Raw genomic sequence first — 17,123 nt, forward strand, 5'->3', positions numbered from 1 at the left:
ATGAGTAGGTGTGTCCAAACTTTTGACTGGTACTGTGTGTTAGTATGTTCTGTAATCATGAGTATTCTTGAGTAATCATGAGTGTATGTCATTTTTCACTGTAAAAAAAACACTTGATGTTACACAATACAATTCATCCCTTCTATGGGTTTAACCATAGAAATAGAATCCTGCCAGTCCACGGAACTTTGACTTGAATGGGGAATGTCCGTTCTCGAATGTGATTCTAATTCTATGGTTCACAGTTCCAACCTTCCTCCTCCTCAGACAAAGTGTTGCTGCAGTCCTGAGTGGCTACGTCTGAGCTTCAGCCCTGACAGAATCTTCCGAGCCGGGCCACTAAGACCCTCCTCTCCGCTCAGTCTCCGCCTCTCACCCACCCACCCCTGCCTGTTATTGGACTGGTTCACGTTCAGCTGAGACAATGTGGCAGACCGACTCCTAAGCCCCGCCTCCTGAGCACCGGTGCTCGGCGTCGGATTGGCTCCTGCTGTTGTTGCAGCTATTGATGGTTCTACTACCACTGTCCCCGCCCGCAGCCTGCCCTGTGGAACCTCATATGGGGGTGTCTTCTCTCTTTCCGTCTGGCTCTCTGGGGCGTGGCCTCCAGCCTGGCTGAGCAGGTGGTAGGCGGTTGTCTCGGGGGGGAGCTCCAATCGAAGGATTCTCATTCTCTGGCTAACAGGTTCAGGTTCAGGGGAGGGGCTACGGCTGCTGTCTGCGCTCCTCGGTTGGTTTCTCTTCCTCTCCTCCTCTTCATCCTCCTCTTCATCCTCATCCTCTTCCCCGAGCTGCCCGGCACTGGTAGCGCCCGCGGAGCGGCGGAGACCCGGGGTGGGCTGGCGCTGGTACTTGACAGGCTGCCTGCTGAAGTGGCTCCGTGGCTGGGTCCCCATGGAGGGAGAGTCGTCTGGCTCTGGACCCCCTACCAGATCACCCAGAGCAGCAGCCTCTGTTGATGCCCCCCTCACAGCCACGACTGGGGAAGCAAGGGAGAGAAAAGGGAGGAGAGAGGGGAGGAGATGCGACAACAAGACAAACCAGAGAAACACAGATTAACCACTGTACTTCACCTTTAGCTTGGCAAAGTAAATACTCTGTCTCTTTCTATCATAACATGTTGTGTGAGTTTAAGGCTAGCTTTTGAGAGGCTGTTGAATATTGGCAAAAGAAAGAAGAAAATGCATACAGTGAAGTCAGCAGAGGGCGCTATAACATGACAAAAACAGTGAGCAGCGAGCAGACAAAATATCTGATGTGCAGCAGAGAAAGGTTATGTAAGGAAATGACAGATCAGATAAGAACAGCAAAGTCCTCTAGCCCACCTGTTTACCAACAATACCCATGAATCCAACCAACCATTCCTCTGATACTACAGTACATCCCGCCTACCTGCTCTCTCACTGGCTTCAGGGCTGAGCTGGTCCACTGCCTCATTGGACGACGACTTGTCAGATATATAACCCTCGCTCGAGTCTCTCTTGATTGTACGAGTCTGTTGAAATGACACAAACTCTGAGTTTTGGATAATAGATACCAGATTTTTGGGGTAAGAAGTGTTGGGAATGGAACGCTGTAGCGAGATAAATACTATATTTCTAGGTCTAGAAAGTGAACCCCAGTGGGTTAGAGAGATTGCCAGGTAAATTGTGGATGTTGAGTAGCCTATACGTATAACAGGGATTTGTTTCCCAACTTATTGGAGAAAATCAAGTTGCCTGGTCACTTGTTCTGTTTTTCAGGCAAATAAATAAGTAAAAGGCAGTGCACTAATCTTCTCTTCCACCCCCCCCACACCCTCCCAGTATTCCCAGTGGTCAGTGTTGTGTATTTAGTGGCCAAGAACGCCCACGCTAGGGCTGTGTCTCAATAGCTTTAACTTGCTTCCTCTCCTCATGTCCTTTCCTACCCATGAATCCTGCAGTTTACACATTATCCAGTCCTTTGGCCTATCAGTGGTAACGAAGGAGTAGGGGAAAGGAAAGGAAGTAATTTTACAATAGAAGAAGAACAGGAATAATTTTACACTCATTTACTATATTTCACAGAAGAAGCCATTGAACAGTATTGAGATCCAGCCAGGGTAGATCTGGTCAGGAAAGGAAGGGTCAGATCAGAGTCCAGTCAGAGGTAGCATAGACACACAGACACACACACACACACCTCAATGTTGCATTGTGTTAAGCCTCACAAAAAAAGCACATGGCCACAGCAGAGTCAAGGCATGACGAGCCAGGAGCATTAAAGGGGCGATCTGGGATTGGTACATCTGTTTTGGGACTTTTAATTTGAGTAAATGATATAGCCATTGACTCTTGAATAATATTCCTTATAAGTGCCTCATTAGTTACATTTCTTCAACCCCATCCCTCAGCTGTTTACCAAAAAAAAGTGACTGGAGTGACCTCTTGTTGTTTGAATCCCAGATTACCCCTTTGAGACAACAACAGGTAACAGAAGCAACAGGAAAGAAAGCAGCTCAAGGCAGCAGGCTGAGGCTGAACTCCGTGAACCCTGGCTGTGAGGCAGACCTGGGTTCAAATACTATTTGAAATCTGTCAAATACTTGGAGTAGTTGCTCTAGCCTTCCTGGAGTGCCAGATGGGCTGGGTTGACAGTTTTGTGACTATTCTATTGGAACTATTGCGCCGTGTAGTAGCCTGGCGAAAGTATTTGAAATCATTTCGAATAGTATTTTAACCCAGGTCTGACTGTAGGGCATCATGAGCCATCTCAATGTTACTTAGACTTAGAGGACCAATCACTGGCTGACAAACCTACAGCTGCCAGATGTGTGATCAAGAGGCCTCAGATTCAAAATTAAGTGTTTGATTGAGGTTAACATTGCCCTCCTATTCAAACCATTGAAAAACATTGGAGAAAATCTGTATTTAAATGTACTTCAGTATTGTGGGTCTATGAAAAGTATTTGAAAAGTATATATTTGTCTATCAGCTGAGGGTTAACCCATCTGTTAACCAGACCTGGGTTCAAATGGTATGTTTGGATTCAAATACTTAAGCTGCACTTGATTGAGCTTGTCTGACACGATGGAATCCCCCCTCAGTGTGTCCCTTACCTCTAGGGAACGGGGGCGTTCTTTGGACGAGGCTCCTCCAGTCGGGGGGTCCTGAAACCCAGGGTCAACCCCAGCAACAGTCTTCTGGGCCCCCCCTGAACACGTCGCCCGGGGAGGGGTGTCGGGGAGGGGGGTGGTGGGGGCGGGAGGTGGAGCATCAAAGATGTGTTGGTGGTGTGTGATGAGGAACTCCACCAGTAGGGCTTGGTAGGTGGTCTCCAGTAGGGCCACCATGGGCACGTCTACAGACACCAGCGAGCGCAGCAGGGTCGGACCAAACACGATGCCCAGGTTACTGGGAGACATCTTGTTCTCCTCGTAGTTCTCTGATACTCTGTGGAGAGAGAGAGAGAGAGAGAGAGAATGTGAAATCAGTGAAGAAGAGAGAGGATAGAGGATGGTAAAAAAAAAAAAAATCTGGAGGAGGGCCCAGCACCCCTCATATGACCATGTGACCGAGCGTTCCACTGCACGCCACAATAATCTGTTTACCCAGTGAGCTGAAGCCGAGGCATAACTTTGAGGAGCTAACACAAGTCTATGAGCATGGTTCACTGAGACATCTCCACAACAACCAGGTTTGCTAATTGTGTAGGTGACGCATCATGTGCTGCAGTGTGCAGTAGTATCTGTGTAGGTGACGCATCATGTGCTGCAGTGTGCAGTAGTATCTGTGTAGGTGACGCATCATGTGCTGCAGTGTGTAGTAGTATCTGTGTAGGTGACGCATCATGTGCTGCAGTGTGCAGTAGTATCTGTGTAGGTGACGCATCATGTGCTGCAGTGTGTAGTAGTATCTGTGTAGGTGACGCATCATGTGCTGCAGTGTGCAGTAGTATCTGTGTAGGTGACGCATCATGTGCTGCAGTGTGCAGTAGTATCTGTGTAGGTGACGCATCATGTGCTGCAGTGTGCAGTAGTATCTGTGTAGGTGACGCATCATGTGCTGCAATGTGCAGTAGTATCTGTGTAGGTGACGCATCATGTGCTGCAGTGTGCAGTAGTATCTGTGTAGGTGACGCATCATGTGCTGCAGTGTGCAGTAGTATCTGTGTAGGTGACGCATCATGTGCTGCAGTGTGCAGTAGTATCTGTGTAGGTGACGCATCATGTGCTGCAGTGTGCAGTAGTATCTGTGTAGGTGACGCATCATGTGCTGCAGTGTGCAGTAGTATCTGTGTAGGTGACGCATCATGTGCTGCAGTGTGTAGTAGTATCTGTGTAGGTGACGCATCATGTGCTGCAGTGTGCAGTAGTATCTGTGTAGGTGACGCATCATGTGCTGCAGTGTGCAGTAGTATCTGTGTAGGTGACGCATCATGTGCTGCAGTGTGCAGTAGTATCTGTGTAGGTGACGCATCATGTGCTGCAATGTGCAGTAGTATCTGTGTAGGTGACGCATCATGTGCTGCAGTGTGCAGTAGTATCTGTGTAGGTGACGCATCATGTGCTGCAGTGTGCAGTAGTATCTGTGTAGGTGACGCATCATGTGCTGCAGTGTGCAGTAGTATCTGTGTAGGTGATGCATCATGTGCTGCAGTGTGCAGTAGTATCTGTGTAGGTGACGCATCATGTGCTGCAGTGTGTAGTAGTATCTGTGTAGGTGATGCATCATGTGCTGCAGTGTGCAGTAGTATCTGTGTAGGTGACGCATCATGTGCTGCAGTGTGTAGTAGTATCTGTGTAGGTGACGCATCATGTGCTGCAGTGTGCAGTAGCATCTGTGTAGGTGACGCATCATGTTGCACGTTCCGGTACGGGGTACACATGGTATACACCATCCAACAAAATGCTTACTTCAGGTTCCTTCTCGACAATGCAACAACAATAATAAATAAGAAATATAGGAACATTAAGTAAATGGCTCAGTAGAATAAAATAAAACAGGGCCTCCCGAGTGGCGCAGCGGTCCAAGGCACTGCATCGCAGTGCTAGAGGTGTCACTACAGATCCGGGTTCGATCCCGTATCACAACCAGCCATGGTTGGGAGTCCCATAAGGCAGCAGACAATTGGCCCAGCGTTGGTCGGGTTAGGGGAGGGTTTGGCCGAGGGGGCTTTACTTGGCTCATCGCACTCTAGCGACTCCTTGTGGGGGGCCGGACGCCTGCAGGCTGACCTCGGTCGTCAGGTGAACAGTGTTTCCTCCGACACATTGGTGCAGCTGGCTTCCGGGTTAAGCGTTCAGGTGTCAAGAAGCGAGGTTTGCGGGTCATGTTTTGGAGGACGCTTGACTTGACCTTCGCCTCCCGAACCCATTGGGGAGTTGCAGCAATGAGACAAGATGAGCAAACATAATAAGAGTCTGGTAGCAGCAGTTGTGATGCGTGTGTAGCATGAATGTACTATGTGTGTGTGTGTGTGTGTCTGTGTCTGTGTGGGCGTGCATGTTTTTATTTTTACCTTTATTTAACTAGGCAAGTCAGTTAAGAACAAATTCTTATTTTCAATGACGGCCTAGGAACAGTGGGTTAACTGCCTTGTTCAGGGGCAGAACAACAGATTTGTACCTTGTCAGCTCAGGGATTTGAACTTGCAACCTTTCGGTTACTAGTCCAACGCTCTAACCACTAGGCTACGCTGCCGCCCACATGTGTGGGTGTGCATGTGTGAGTGAGTGCATGTGTTCTAAGGTGTGGAGAATCAGATCAGGTGGTCAGTCCAGTTCAAGTGTTCAGCAGTCTGATGGCTTGAGGATAGAAACTGTCTCTGAGCCTGTTGGTATCAGATCTCATGCTCCGATACGGTCTGCCCGACGGTAAGGGAGTGAACAGCTCGTGGCTGGGGTGTGTGGGGTCCTTGATGATGCTGCAGGCCTTCCTCGGGCACCGTTTCGAATAGATGTCCCGAATAGGTGGGAGCATGGTGCTGCACTGTATAATAGAGTAGTACTTGTGAAGGTGACGCATCATATGCGGCACTGTGTAGTAGTGTAGTACCTGTGAAGGTGACGCATCATATCCTGCACTGTGTAGTAGTGTAGTACCTGTGAAGGTGACGCATCATATGCTGCACTGTGTAGTAGTGTAGTACCTGTGAAGGTGACGCATCATATGCTGCACTGTGTAGTAGTGTAGTACCTGTGAAGGTGACGCATCATATGCTGCAGTGTGTAGTAGCGGTATGGGGGCAGTCTCTCCAGCAGGTCTCTCAGATTATATGTGAGGTCATTCACTATCCCAGGAGTCTCTGCTGCCGCCTCCCTCTCACTGAGACGCTGGATCTCCTTGCCCACCCCGATGAAGTCATTGTACAGGTCAAAGGTCAACAGCGGCTCTGGAAGCTGTGTGAGGAGGAAGATGGTTATTATTAACAATTAATTAACACGTAATAATAATAATAAATACTTATTAGCTTCGATGCATTGACTGACAACTGTACCACATGATGGTCACTAAAAGGGGAATCCTGAGTTAAGATATGTCCATATTAGTCATAGTTTGGCATAATCATGAAAGGGATCTTTGTGTGAGAGCTTAAATAACAGTGTATAACAATGTATGACTGTATCTCAAGTCAGAATCCATTCGACTCGATATTGTCTCTTAACTGTCGTTGGCTCTACAGTATATTGTCTGTATTAACTGTGTCGTTGGCTCTACAGTATATTGTCTGTATTAACTGTGTCGTTGGCTTTACAGTATATGATATGTTTTAAGTGTTTCGTTGGCTCTACAGTGTATTGTCTGTATTAACTGTGTCGTTGGCTCTACAGTATATTGTCTGTATTAACTGTCGTTGGCTCTATAGTATATTGTTTGTTTTAAGTGTATCGTTGGCTCTACAGTATATTGTCTGTATTAACTGTGTCGTTGGCTCTACAGTATATTGTCTGTTTTAACTGTATCGTTGGCTCTACAGTATATTGTCTGTATTAACTGTGTCGTTGGCTCTACAGTATATTATCTGTATTAACTGTGTCGTTGGCTCTACAATACATTGTCTGTATTAACTGTCGTTGGCTCTATAGTATATTGTCTGTTTTAAGTGTATCGTTGGCTCTACAGTATATTGTCTGTATTAACTGTGTCGTTGGCTCCACATTATATTGTCTGTATTAACTGTGTCGTTGGCTCTACAGTATATTGTCTGTATTAACTGTGTCGTTGGCTCTACAGTATATTGTCTGTATTAACTGTGTCGTTGGCTCTACAGTATATTGTCTGTATTAACTGTGTCGTTGGCTCTACAGTATATTGTCTGTATTAACTGTGTCGTTGGCTCTACAGTATATTGTCTGTATTAACTGTATCATTGGCTCTACAGTATATTGTCTTATTAACTGTGTCGTTGGCTCTAAAGTATATTGTCTGTATTAACTGTATCGTTGGCTCTACACTATATTGTCTGTATTAACTGTATCGTTGGCTCTACATTATATTGTCTGTATTAACTGTATCGTTGGCTCTACAGCATATTGTCTGTAATATCCATTTTCTTTGTTGTCTGGGAAACAGTGGAGTTGTACCTCCTTGAAGAAGTGTTTGAGGACCGAGGTGACGTCATGAGGCGAAAGGTCAGAGAGGTCGACTTGGTCCCCCTGGGTCTCGAAGACCTGACACAGCTTCTGGATACGAGGCTTCGACCCACTGATACGATACACCCCCTGGGTGGGAGGGATGGATGGATGTAGGGGGAAAGTGGGGAAGGAGGGCAAGAGAAAGAAAGAGGGATTGAGAGAAGGGCACTGTACTGTCGCTTCTGCAAAACAGTTTTCCTGTTTGCTTCAGTACTTATTCTAAGGCATATGACATCCAGGTTAATACTGTACCTGTAGAGTAAGGGCCCTGCTCTCTATCTCGGCCGTGCAGCGCTGGACCACATAGGGCACCTCGTCAGGCCGGTCCCGGGGCAACAGGGAGAAACCCACGCCAAACAGAACGCCCTTCCTGTTCTCACACTCATGCTGTAACACCTCCAGACACTTCCTGTGGACCGCCACGCCACACTACAGATTGACGGCAGGCGGGACAGAGGACATGGATTAGCAAACCACAGGGTGACCTCAAATCACACCCTATATACCTGACTCACACTATCGAGTCAACCTGAACCATACTGTGCTGGTGCCACTGTGGAGGACAGAGAACCAAACCAGCCCAGTACAGCTCGGTTCCACCCTTTAGTGTGACTGTGTATCAGGCGATAACGTTCTACTTTTGTCATTTCAGAGGCTGCCACATAAAAGTCTCTCCTTCGTTTCCTCCTCTTTCTCACCTCCTCACACTCGATGCCGTTGACCACGATGTAGTTGTCACACTGTTTGCACTTCACCATCTTGCTCTTCATCTTCCGGAAGCGGTGCGTCAGCGCGGCTCGGGACGTAGTCCGTACCTTCCCCACCGTACCGTTCCCCTCTGGAGTGGAGTCCGCACAATCTAGGAGAAACCACAGGACAGGACAGTCATACTCGGCAGTGTACATGTCATGGCGGGAAACACTACCCCACCGAATGTACCCCCTAGATCCAAACAGAACCCTACTCCCTAGCAACTCACAGAGACCTGAGAGGATTGGACAAGTGGAAGAATACGGCGACATTTCCACCTAGCCAATCAGTAGACAAGAAGCAATTGCCACAATGATTATATCGATCTAATCCTCTCAGATCTACCGGAGTGGCTAGGGTGTAGGGGTTAGGGCAGCGTTTTCCAAACTTGGTCCCGGGGACCTCAAGGGCTGCAGGACCAAAACATGCACCCCTCGAGGCCCCGAGGACCGAGTTTGGGAAACGCTGGGTTAGGGGTAGATTCGGGAATTCAGCAGGAACATTTACATATAGAGAGCCATTAGTTGGTGTCTGTTGTGTGAGTTAGGTGACGACAGTGACATTCACCTCCTTCCAGGACGGTGCCCATGTCCCTCTCGTCCAGGTCGTCTGATGACATGGTCCCTGTGGAGGAGGCTTTAAGAAGCCTCCTGTTGCCATGGGCTACAGGGTTCAGGGTTGAACGTGGGTAAGACACACAGAGAAGGAGAGAGGACCAGACAAACAGGGACGAGCTGAGTAAGCTTCGTAGCGAACACATTATTGCTCACCACTAGCAATTATGACCTCGATGTTTGACGATTGGTCAATCTTCTGAGCATGATGAAATGAAATCTGTGGAATGATGCACACAGGCTTACCTGGGCTAGACAGAGACTCCAGACTGCCTCCTATGCTCTCACTGTCACTGTAGCCCTTTCGTTTAACTAGACTTTCTTCAGGCAGGGAGAAGGAGTCCTGCAGAGAGCTGGGGTTGCTGGTCTTACGACGGCCACTTGGAGGTGCCACACACAGATTCGGACACACACGCACACACACACACACACGCAGGAAAGCACACACACACACACACAATTAACATTGACAACAACTCTAAACATAAGACAATAGGCACTAATGGGACAAACAGTAGCATCCATTAGAGCCGTAGCCTATCTAGAACAGAACAAATCCTCCATCAGGCCGTCCGTACCTCTTGTTCGGAGGGACAAACTCCTGGAAGGTGAAGGTTTGTAGGGGCTGTTCTTGGCTTCTCTTCCTGAAGATGTAGAGCAGGTAGGGCTCCCCGGGTTCACACGGCCTGCAGGTCAACTCCAGGTTGTGGTAGCCCAGGGGAACCGGCTCCGTCTGCTGACGCTGGAAGTAGAACATGTTCACTGTGGCCTAGGGGTGGTAGAGGTACATGATAAGAGGGATTATTTAAAAATGATTCATCCCATTGAGCTCAAGATACCTCTGTAGCTCAGTTGGTAGAGCATGGCAACGCCAGCATATTCGGTTCAATCCCAGCACTTCCTGTATGTAAAATGTATGCACGCATGACTAAATTGCTTTGGATAAAAGGGTCTGCTATCTGGCATATATTATTTTAATATATTATTTAGAAATGGAGAACTGGACCATATTTGAATGTTTTTTGTTTGTTTGTTGGGGCGATTGTTTAAATCAAAAGCATCGACAGTCTTAAAATACTAATTGAAACGTCTGCTGACTGCTTGCCTTGAGTCTATTTACTCTTATGCCCACTCTTATGCTATCACTATCCCTATTATGCACTCCACTTGTTCCATCCGGGACAGGGAACGTCTATCTCCAATCGGCTTGGGACACCCACCTCCTTGAGCACAGTGTCCCCCTGGCAGATGAGTTTGCGGGTGTGAACTATGATTTTCTCCTTCAAGCTCTCCAGCTTGTCCTGGTGGTCATGGGCCTCACACACACACTGTCTGTACTGCATCTCTGCCTCCATCACCTGGATGAGAGAGGGAGAGAGAGAGAGAGGGAGATAGGCACAGTGAGTCACATGATGACTGAAAAATATAACTATCATTTTCCTATAAAAAAAAAATGAAAACCTTAAAAGTGGAACCAAAAAAAAGAGAGGGATATGTTTCAGTGAACCCCATATGGCGGTTGGACCCGCTGCACCACACCTTTGACTGTGCGTCGTCACGTGACTTCCTCCTCTTGTCCAGGGTCTTGTTTCCCGCTGTGAGCTCGTCCCCGGCCTTGGCCGTCACAGCCTTGGTCTTCTCCAGGTCCTCGCTGCGCTGCAGGTACTGCTGACGAGCCTTCTTCAGAGCCGCCACCGCCTCATTCTGACCAACGAGAGAAGCTGTTACCGCATTGTTCTGACCAATGGGAGAAGCCATTACCACATTGTTCTGACCAATGAGAGAAGCCGTTAGTTAACGCAATGTTCCGATCAATGGGAGAAGCTGTTCAACACGCACACACACAGTAGCGTCTAAAACAAACCCGCGCTTACCATCCTCCTCTGTTCTCTGGACCACTGATCCTTGAACTCCCTGCGCCACTTATCAATCTCATTCTTCTTGGATGCCAGGGCCTTCAGGATAAAGACGTCGGATTAAACACATCATACTCAATCAGTTTACACATTATTCCACATTTTCTTGCATACATGAATGTTTTTTTTTGACACATTGAGTAGGCTTGCTAATTGTTTCTGTCTGTGGCGGTTCTCCTGCCTGCCTGTCTGTCTGTCTGTCTGTCTGTCTGTCTGTCTGTCTGTCTGTCTGTCTGTCTGTCTGTCTGTCTGTCTGTCTGTCTGTCTGTCTGTCGGTCCGTCTGCCTGTCTGTCTGTCTGTCGGTCCGTCTGCCTGTCTGTCTGTAGTACCTGGTAGCAGCGTTGCTGCAGCAGTTCTGATGTCTGTTTAGTAGACTGGCTGGTCTTCACATCGTGCTCCAGGGCCATGGTGTAGATGTACTGCAGAGGCATCATGTCCTGTAACAACAACACAGTAAGAACCAGGTCATAGATATAGTTTCAATATGTTATTTAGATATATTTCCGTTATATTAGAGATATTAGTTATACAGTATTTCAGAGATTATGTAGAGAGAGTGGTGAAATGAATGAAATAATATGTTTCTATGCAATACTGTACATGTGCCTTCAGAAAGTATTCATACCCCTTGACCTATTCCACATTTTGTTGTGTTGCCTGAAAACATGTTTGTAGAATTTTTAGCAAAATGATTGAAAATTAAATACAGAAATATCTAATTTACTTAAGCATTCACACCCCTGAGTCAATACTTTGTAGAAGCACCTTTGGCACCAATTACAGCTGTGAGTATTTCTGGGATCTTTCCACATCTGGATTGTCCAACATTTGCCAATTATTATTTTCAAACTACAACGTTGTTGATTCATCCTCAGTTTACTCCTATCACAGCCATTATACTCTGTAACTGTTTTAAATTGGCCTCATGGTGAAATCCCTGAACAGTTTCCTTCCTCTCCTGCAACTGAGTTAGGAAGGTCGCCTGTATCTTTGTAGTGACTGGGTGTATAGATACACCATCCAAAGTGTAATTAATGACTTCACCATGCTCAAAGGGATATTCAATGTCTGTTTTTTTTATTACCCATCTACCAATAGTTGCCCTTCTTTACGAGGCATTAGAAAACCTCCCTGGTCTTTCTGGTTGAATCTGTGTTTGGTATTCACTGCTCGACTGAGGGCCCTTACAGATAATCGTATGTGTGGGGTACAGAGATGAGGCAGTCATTCAAAAATCATAATAAACACTATTAATGCACACAGAGTCCATGCAACTTATTATGTGACTTGTTCACCACATTTTTACTCCTGAACGTATTTAGGCTTGACTCAAAACATTACATTTACATTTAAGTCATTTAGCAGACGCTCTTATCCAGAGCGACTTACAAATTGGAAAGTTCATACATATTCATCCTGGGCCCCCCGTGGGGAATGAACCCACAACCCTGGCGTTGCAAGCACCATGCTCTACCAACTGAGCCACACGGGGCTTTTCGTTTTTAATGAATTATTTCTAAAAACATAATTCCACTCTGACGTTATGGGATATTGTGTTTTCGGCCAGAGACATTTAATCCATTTGAAATTCAGGCTGTAACACAACAAATTGTGAAAAAACGTCAAGGCACTGTAAAACATTTTATTTTGGTAATTTAGCGGACGCTTTTATGCACAGCGACTTTCAGTGCATTCCACTAAGGTAGCTAATAACAGGCCTGAAGAGTCATCTGATATGAATTGAATACTTTTCTATGCAATACTGTACACATCATCACATGTACAACCTATACATCCCCATGCACACGAGAGACAAGAAAAGCATCCATACCTGCTGAGCCACACAGGATTTAGCTGTTTCTGCTGCCTTTATGATGTTCTTGGCAAACTCTTGCTCTGCAAACAGACCAGAATAAGTCAGTATGACGGAACGTGATTGATTTGAGTAAAAACAATTTATTAGCATAACAATATCGTCAGGCAGTCTTATCAAAAGCTTTTATCAGGCCAAATATCCATAGGACTTTTGGAGCTGTTGCGTGTTCCATTTATGTCTTTCAATGGTGATATAACAACCAATATGTAACATATCAGATCCCATATCAGGCCATCAGAGCTCATAGAGAGGAGAGGTCAGTTCAGATTGTTAGCTTACATCACCAAATATCAAAATCAATGCTCTGCTTTGGCTGCCTAAGTGCTGCCCTACTTCAAGTAGACTAATCTGCTGATCCATATTGATGCTGTGGTGTCAGCGTTGCAACCATTCAACCAGTGGAGGCTGGTGGAAGGATCTATAGGAGGATGGGCTCGTTGTAATGGCTGGAATGGAAGAAATGGAACGGAGTCAAACAGGTGGTTTCTATAGGTTTGCCGTGTGATACCGGTCCATTTATTCCGTTCTAGCCCAATGAGCCCTCCTATAGCTCCTTCCACCAGCCTCCACTGCATTCAACTGACCACTGTCCACAGTGGCTCAGACCTCTGACCACTAGCTCAGACCTTTCCCTCTATGTTGACCACTTCCCCTACACTGTCACTCTGACCTCTCTCCATTTCCTATACACAGCTATCCAAACACAGATCTGCTTGGCAGCACCTTGGTGAGCTGATCTCTTTGCCCTCCTACAGCACAGCACAGAACAGTGCAGTACATTACAGTGTGGTATAGCAGAGTACATTACAGTTCAGAAGGCTACAGTACAGAGCAGAACCATAGGCTGTCCATCCTGTCCATTCTCCTGCTGTGGCCTGGTTAATCTGCCCTGTAAGCCCTGTAGTCTCTGTGGGGTTCCCCTGGGGGGAGTGGCTGGCCCGCTCCATGTTATCCTCATTGGCTACCAACCATACAGATCTAATACCCTAACAGTGTTCCTCAGGGCAGGTTATACCACTCCGTAATACCCTAACAGTGTTCCTCAGGGTAGGTCATACCGCTCTGTAATACCCTAACAGTGTTCCTCAAGGTAGGTTATACCGCTCCGTAATATCCTAACAGTGTTCCTCAGGGTAGGTTATACCGCACCGTAATACCCTAACAGTGTTTCTCAGGGTAGGTTATACCGCACCGTAATACCCTAACAGTGTTTCTCAGGGTAGGTTATACCGCTCCGTAATATCCTAACTGTGTTTCTCAGGGTAGGTTATACCGCTCCGTAATATCCTAACTGAGTTTCGTAGGGTAGGTTATACCGCTCCGTAACATCCTAACTGTGTTCCTCAGGGTAGGTTATACCGCTCCGTAATACCCTAACAGTGTTTCTCAGGGTAGGTTATACCGCTCCGTAATATCCTAACTGTGTTGCTCAGGGTAGGTTATACCGCTCCGTAATACCCTAACAGTGTTCCTCAGGGTAGGTTATACCGCTCCGTAATATCCTAACTGTGTTTCTCAGGGTAGGTTATACCGCTCCGTAATATCCTAACTGTGTTTCTCAGGGTAGGTTATACCGCTCCGTAATATCCTAACAGTGTTCCTCGGGTAGGTTATACCGCTCCGTAATACCCTAACAGTGTTTCTCAGGGTAGGTTATACCGCTCCGTAATACCCTAACAGTGTTACTCAGGGTAGGTTATACCGCTCCGTAATACCTTAACAGTGTTCCTCAGGGTAGGTTATACCGCTCCGTAATACCCTAACAGTGTTCCTCAGGGTAGGTTATACCGCTCCGTAATACCCTAACAGTGTTCCTCAGGGTTGGTTATACCGCTCCTTAATACCCTAACAGTGTTCCTCAGGGTAGGTTATACCGCTCCGTAATACCCTAACAGTGTTACTCAGGGTAGGTTATACCGCTCCGTAATACCCTAACAGTGTTCCTCAGGGTAGGTCATACCGCTCCGTAATACCCTAACAGTGTACCTCAGGGTAGGTTATACCGCTCCGTAATACCCTAACAGTGTTACTCAGGGTAGGTTATAGCGCTCCGTAATACCCTAACGGTGTTCTCAGGGTAGGTCATACCGCTCCGTAATACCCTAACAGTGTTACTCAGGGTAGGTCATACCGCTCCGTAATACCCTAACAGTGTTACTCAGGGTAGGTTATACCGCTCCGTAATACCCTAACAGTGTACCTCATGGTAGGTTATACCGCTCCGTAATACCCTAACGGTGTTCCTCAGGGTAGGTCATACCGCTCCGTAATACCCTAACAGTGTACCTCAGGGTAGGTTATACCGCTCCGTAATACCCTAACAGTGTTCCTCAGGGTAGGTCATACCGCTCCGTAATACCCTAACAGTGTACCTCAGGGTAGGTTATAGCGCTCCGTAATACCCTAACAGTGTTACTCAGGGTAGGTCATACCGCTCCGTAATACCCTAACAGTGTACCTCAGGGTAGGTTATACCGCTCCGTAATACCCTAACAGTGTTCCTCAGGGTAGGTCATACCGCTCCGTAATACCCTAACAGTGTACCTCAGGGTAGGTTATACCGCTCCGTAATACCCTAACAGTGTTACTCAGGGTAGGTTATACCGCTCCGTAATACCCTAACAGTGGTCCTCAGGGTAGGTTATACCGCTCCGTAATATCCTAACAGTGTTCCTCAGGGTAGGTGATATCTTGCTGTCCCTGAAATTGTTAATTATTTTCTCGGATATCTTTTCAACCAGTTTTGCTCACTAGGAATGTAAATGGTCGCTATAACAGTCCTTGTAATACCGAAGTTTTACCACCAGAGGGTACTGTGGAGAATACTGTTAATCCTTCCACACAGGGTTCAACCACAAGGTCTATTATCCTATTACAGTTGAGGAATAAACACACATTCTCTAATGGCAGTGTAGGCCTACTTAACTGCTTGTCTTTCCTAGGAGAAGAGCTTTGGTTCCTGTAGTTACTGCAGTTCCATACCAGTAAAATAACTTTTTTACAGAGGGATAAGAGAGCCTTTCGTGTTGTCCTAAAATTATTCTTGTTTATCTTATGTCTCGAGAAGGCTTAACTGTCTATGAATGCCAGAAACATGGTATATACTTCACATTTGGTGTGTGAACTATTTCATTTGTTTATATGCAAAGCACATTGTTTACATGCAAGCACATATTTACAAATATATGTGTTTGTGAATGTTATACTTGTGTAGTTGTGTCCATGTGTTACTTTGAATGAGTCTGTACCACATTGCAGTGATACACTATGGGCCATGCCCTAATTTGAGATAGGTGCACTTAACTTTAATTAAATAATGTGTTTATGTCAATGTAAGATATGCAAGTATGAATATGAGACAGACAGACTGACAAGCAGGCAGACAGACACAGAAACAAACACACCCGCACCCATGTATACACAGGCAGACAGACACAGAAACAAACACACCCACACCCACGTACACACAGGCAGACAGACACAGAAACAAACACACCCACACCCACGTACACACAGGCAGACAGACACAGACACAGAAACAAACACACCCACACCCAACTACACACAGGCAGACAGACACAGAAATACCCACACCCACGTACACACCCACGTCTCCACTCACCCAGGCTGATTCTCTTTTCCATCCAGGCCAGCAGGTCCTTGGCGTAGCGGCACCACATCTTGGCATACTGCAGGGCCAGCTCCACGCCTCCCTCACAGCGACACAGAGCCAGGTCTGCTTCCTGGGCTGAGAGTGAGTACATCAGCATCACTGCATATCCTCTCTACCTCACCCTGATGGCACACAGTCAGGAGGGCTTTTTACCCCAACACACACACAACGGGGCAGTCTGGACCCCCACGGGGTGTCCAAAACAGACCCCTCTCCCCCCTGATTCCCAGGGAAAAAGCTGGGCTCACGGGTATGCTTTGTGTCCCATACTATCAATAATGTGTAATCCGAATAATTTGTCATCCAAGAAACAAAAACAAAGGAATAAAAGAGAACAGACAAAAAAAAGGGTATCTCCTATTTCTCAGTTCCGTGAGTTACTCAGAAACATAGCTCTGTTTCCACAACAGGTTTGTGGTTTAGCCAAACAAACTCTATGGAGAAGAGAATGAGAATGACTGGTCATCAGGGCTTGTCCCAAGAGTCCACAAGGTCCAGGTGCTGCAGTTTCCCAAGTGGTCATTACTACACCACCACGGGTGGAGGTGTGGTCATAGGTTGGTCATCTCAAAGCATGCATAGCAAGAGGTCATCATGTGGGAAAATCTAAATGTCCCAAGGAAATTCTCCAGTCCAGCCTAGACCAGCTGCTTCCAGGGCTAAACAGACTGTGCTTTAACGGACAGAAGTGAAGAA

At 46.7% G+C, this 17,123-nt stretch overlaps 2 protein-coding genes across 2 annotated transcripts; both read right to left on the reverse strand.

The window, feature by feature from the left end:
• LOC120044453 lies at positions 1 to 1,730 on the reverse strand. The gene is made up of 2 exons (XM_038989103.1): positions 1,393 to 1,730; positions 1 to 979 (listed from the first exon to the last, which is right to left on the reverse strand). The coding sequence occupies exon 2, from the start codon at positions 894 to 896 to the stop codon at positions 264 to 266; it is 633 nt and encodes a 210-aa protein (XP_038845031.1). The 5' UTR covers positions 897 to 979; positions 1,393 to 1,730; the 3' UTR covers positions 1 to 263.
• LOC120043962 (GEM-interacting protein-like) lies at positions 968 to 16,524 on the reverse strand. Its single transcript, XM_038988558.1, has 15 exons — positions 16,377 to 16,524; positions 12,710 to 12,774; positions 11,208 to 11,315; positions 10,836 to 10,916; positions 10,501 to 10,665; positions 10,182 to 10,319; positions 9,540 to 9,730; positions 9,208 to 9,341; positions 8,915 to 9,010; positions 8,296 to 8,456; positions 7,850 to 8,026; positions 7,547 to 7,684; positions 6,159 to 6,361; positions 3,080 to 3,413; positions 968 to 979 (listed from the first exon to the last, which is right to left on the reverse strand). Exons 1-15 carry the CDS (start codon positions 16,522 to 16,524, stop codon positions 968 to 970), a joined length of 2,151 nt encoding a protein of 716 aa, XP_038844486.1.
• Positions 16,525 to 17,123: the final 599 nt, after the last annotated feature.

This window comes from Salvelinus namaycush, chromosome 3 (genome assembly GCF_016432855.1).
Source record: "Salvelinus namaycush isolate Seneca chromosome 3, SaNama_1.0, whole genome shotgun sequence".
NCBI lineage: Eukaryota > Metazoa > Chordata > Actinopteri > Salmoniformes > Salmonidae > Salvelinus > Salvelinus namaycush.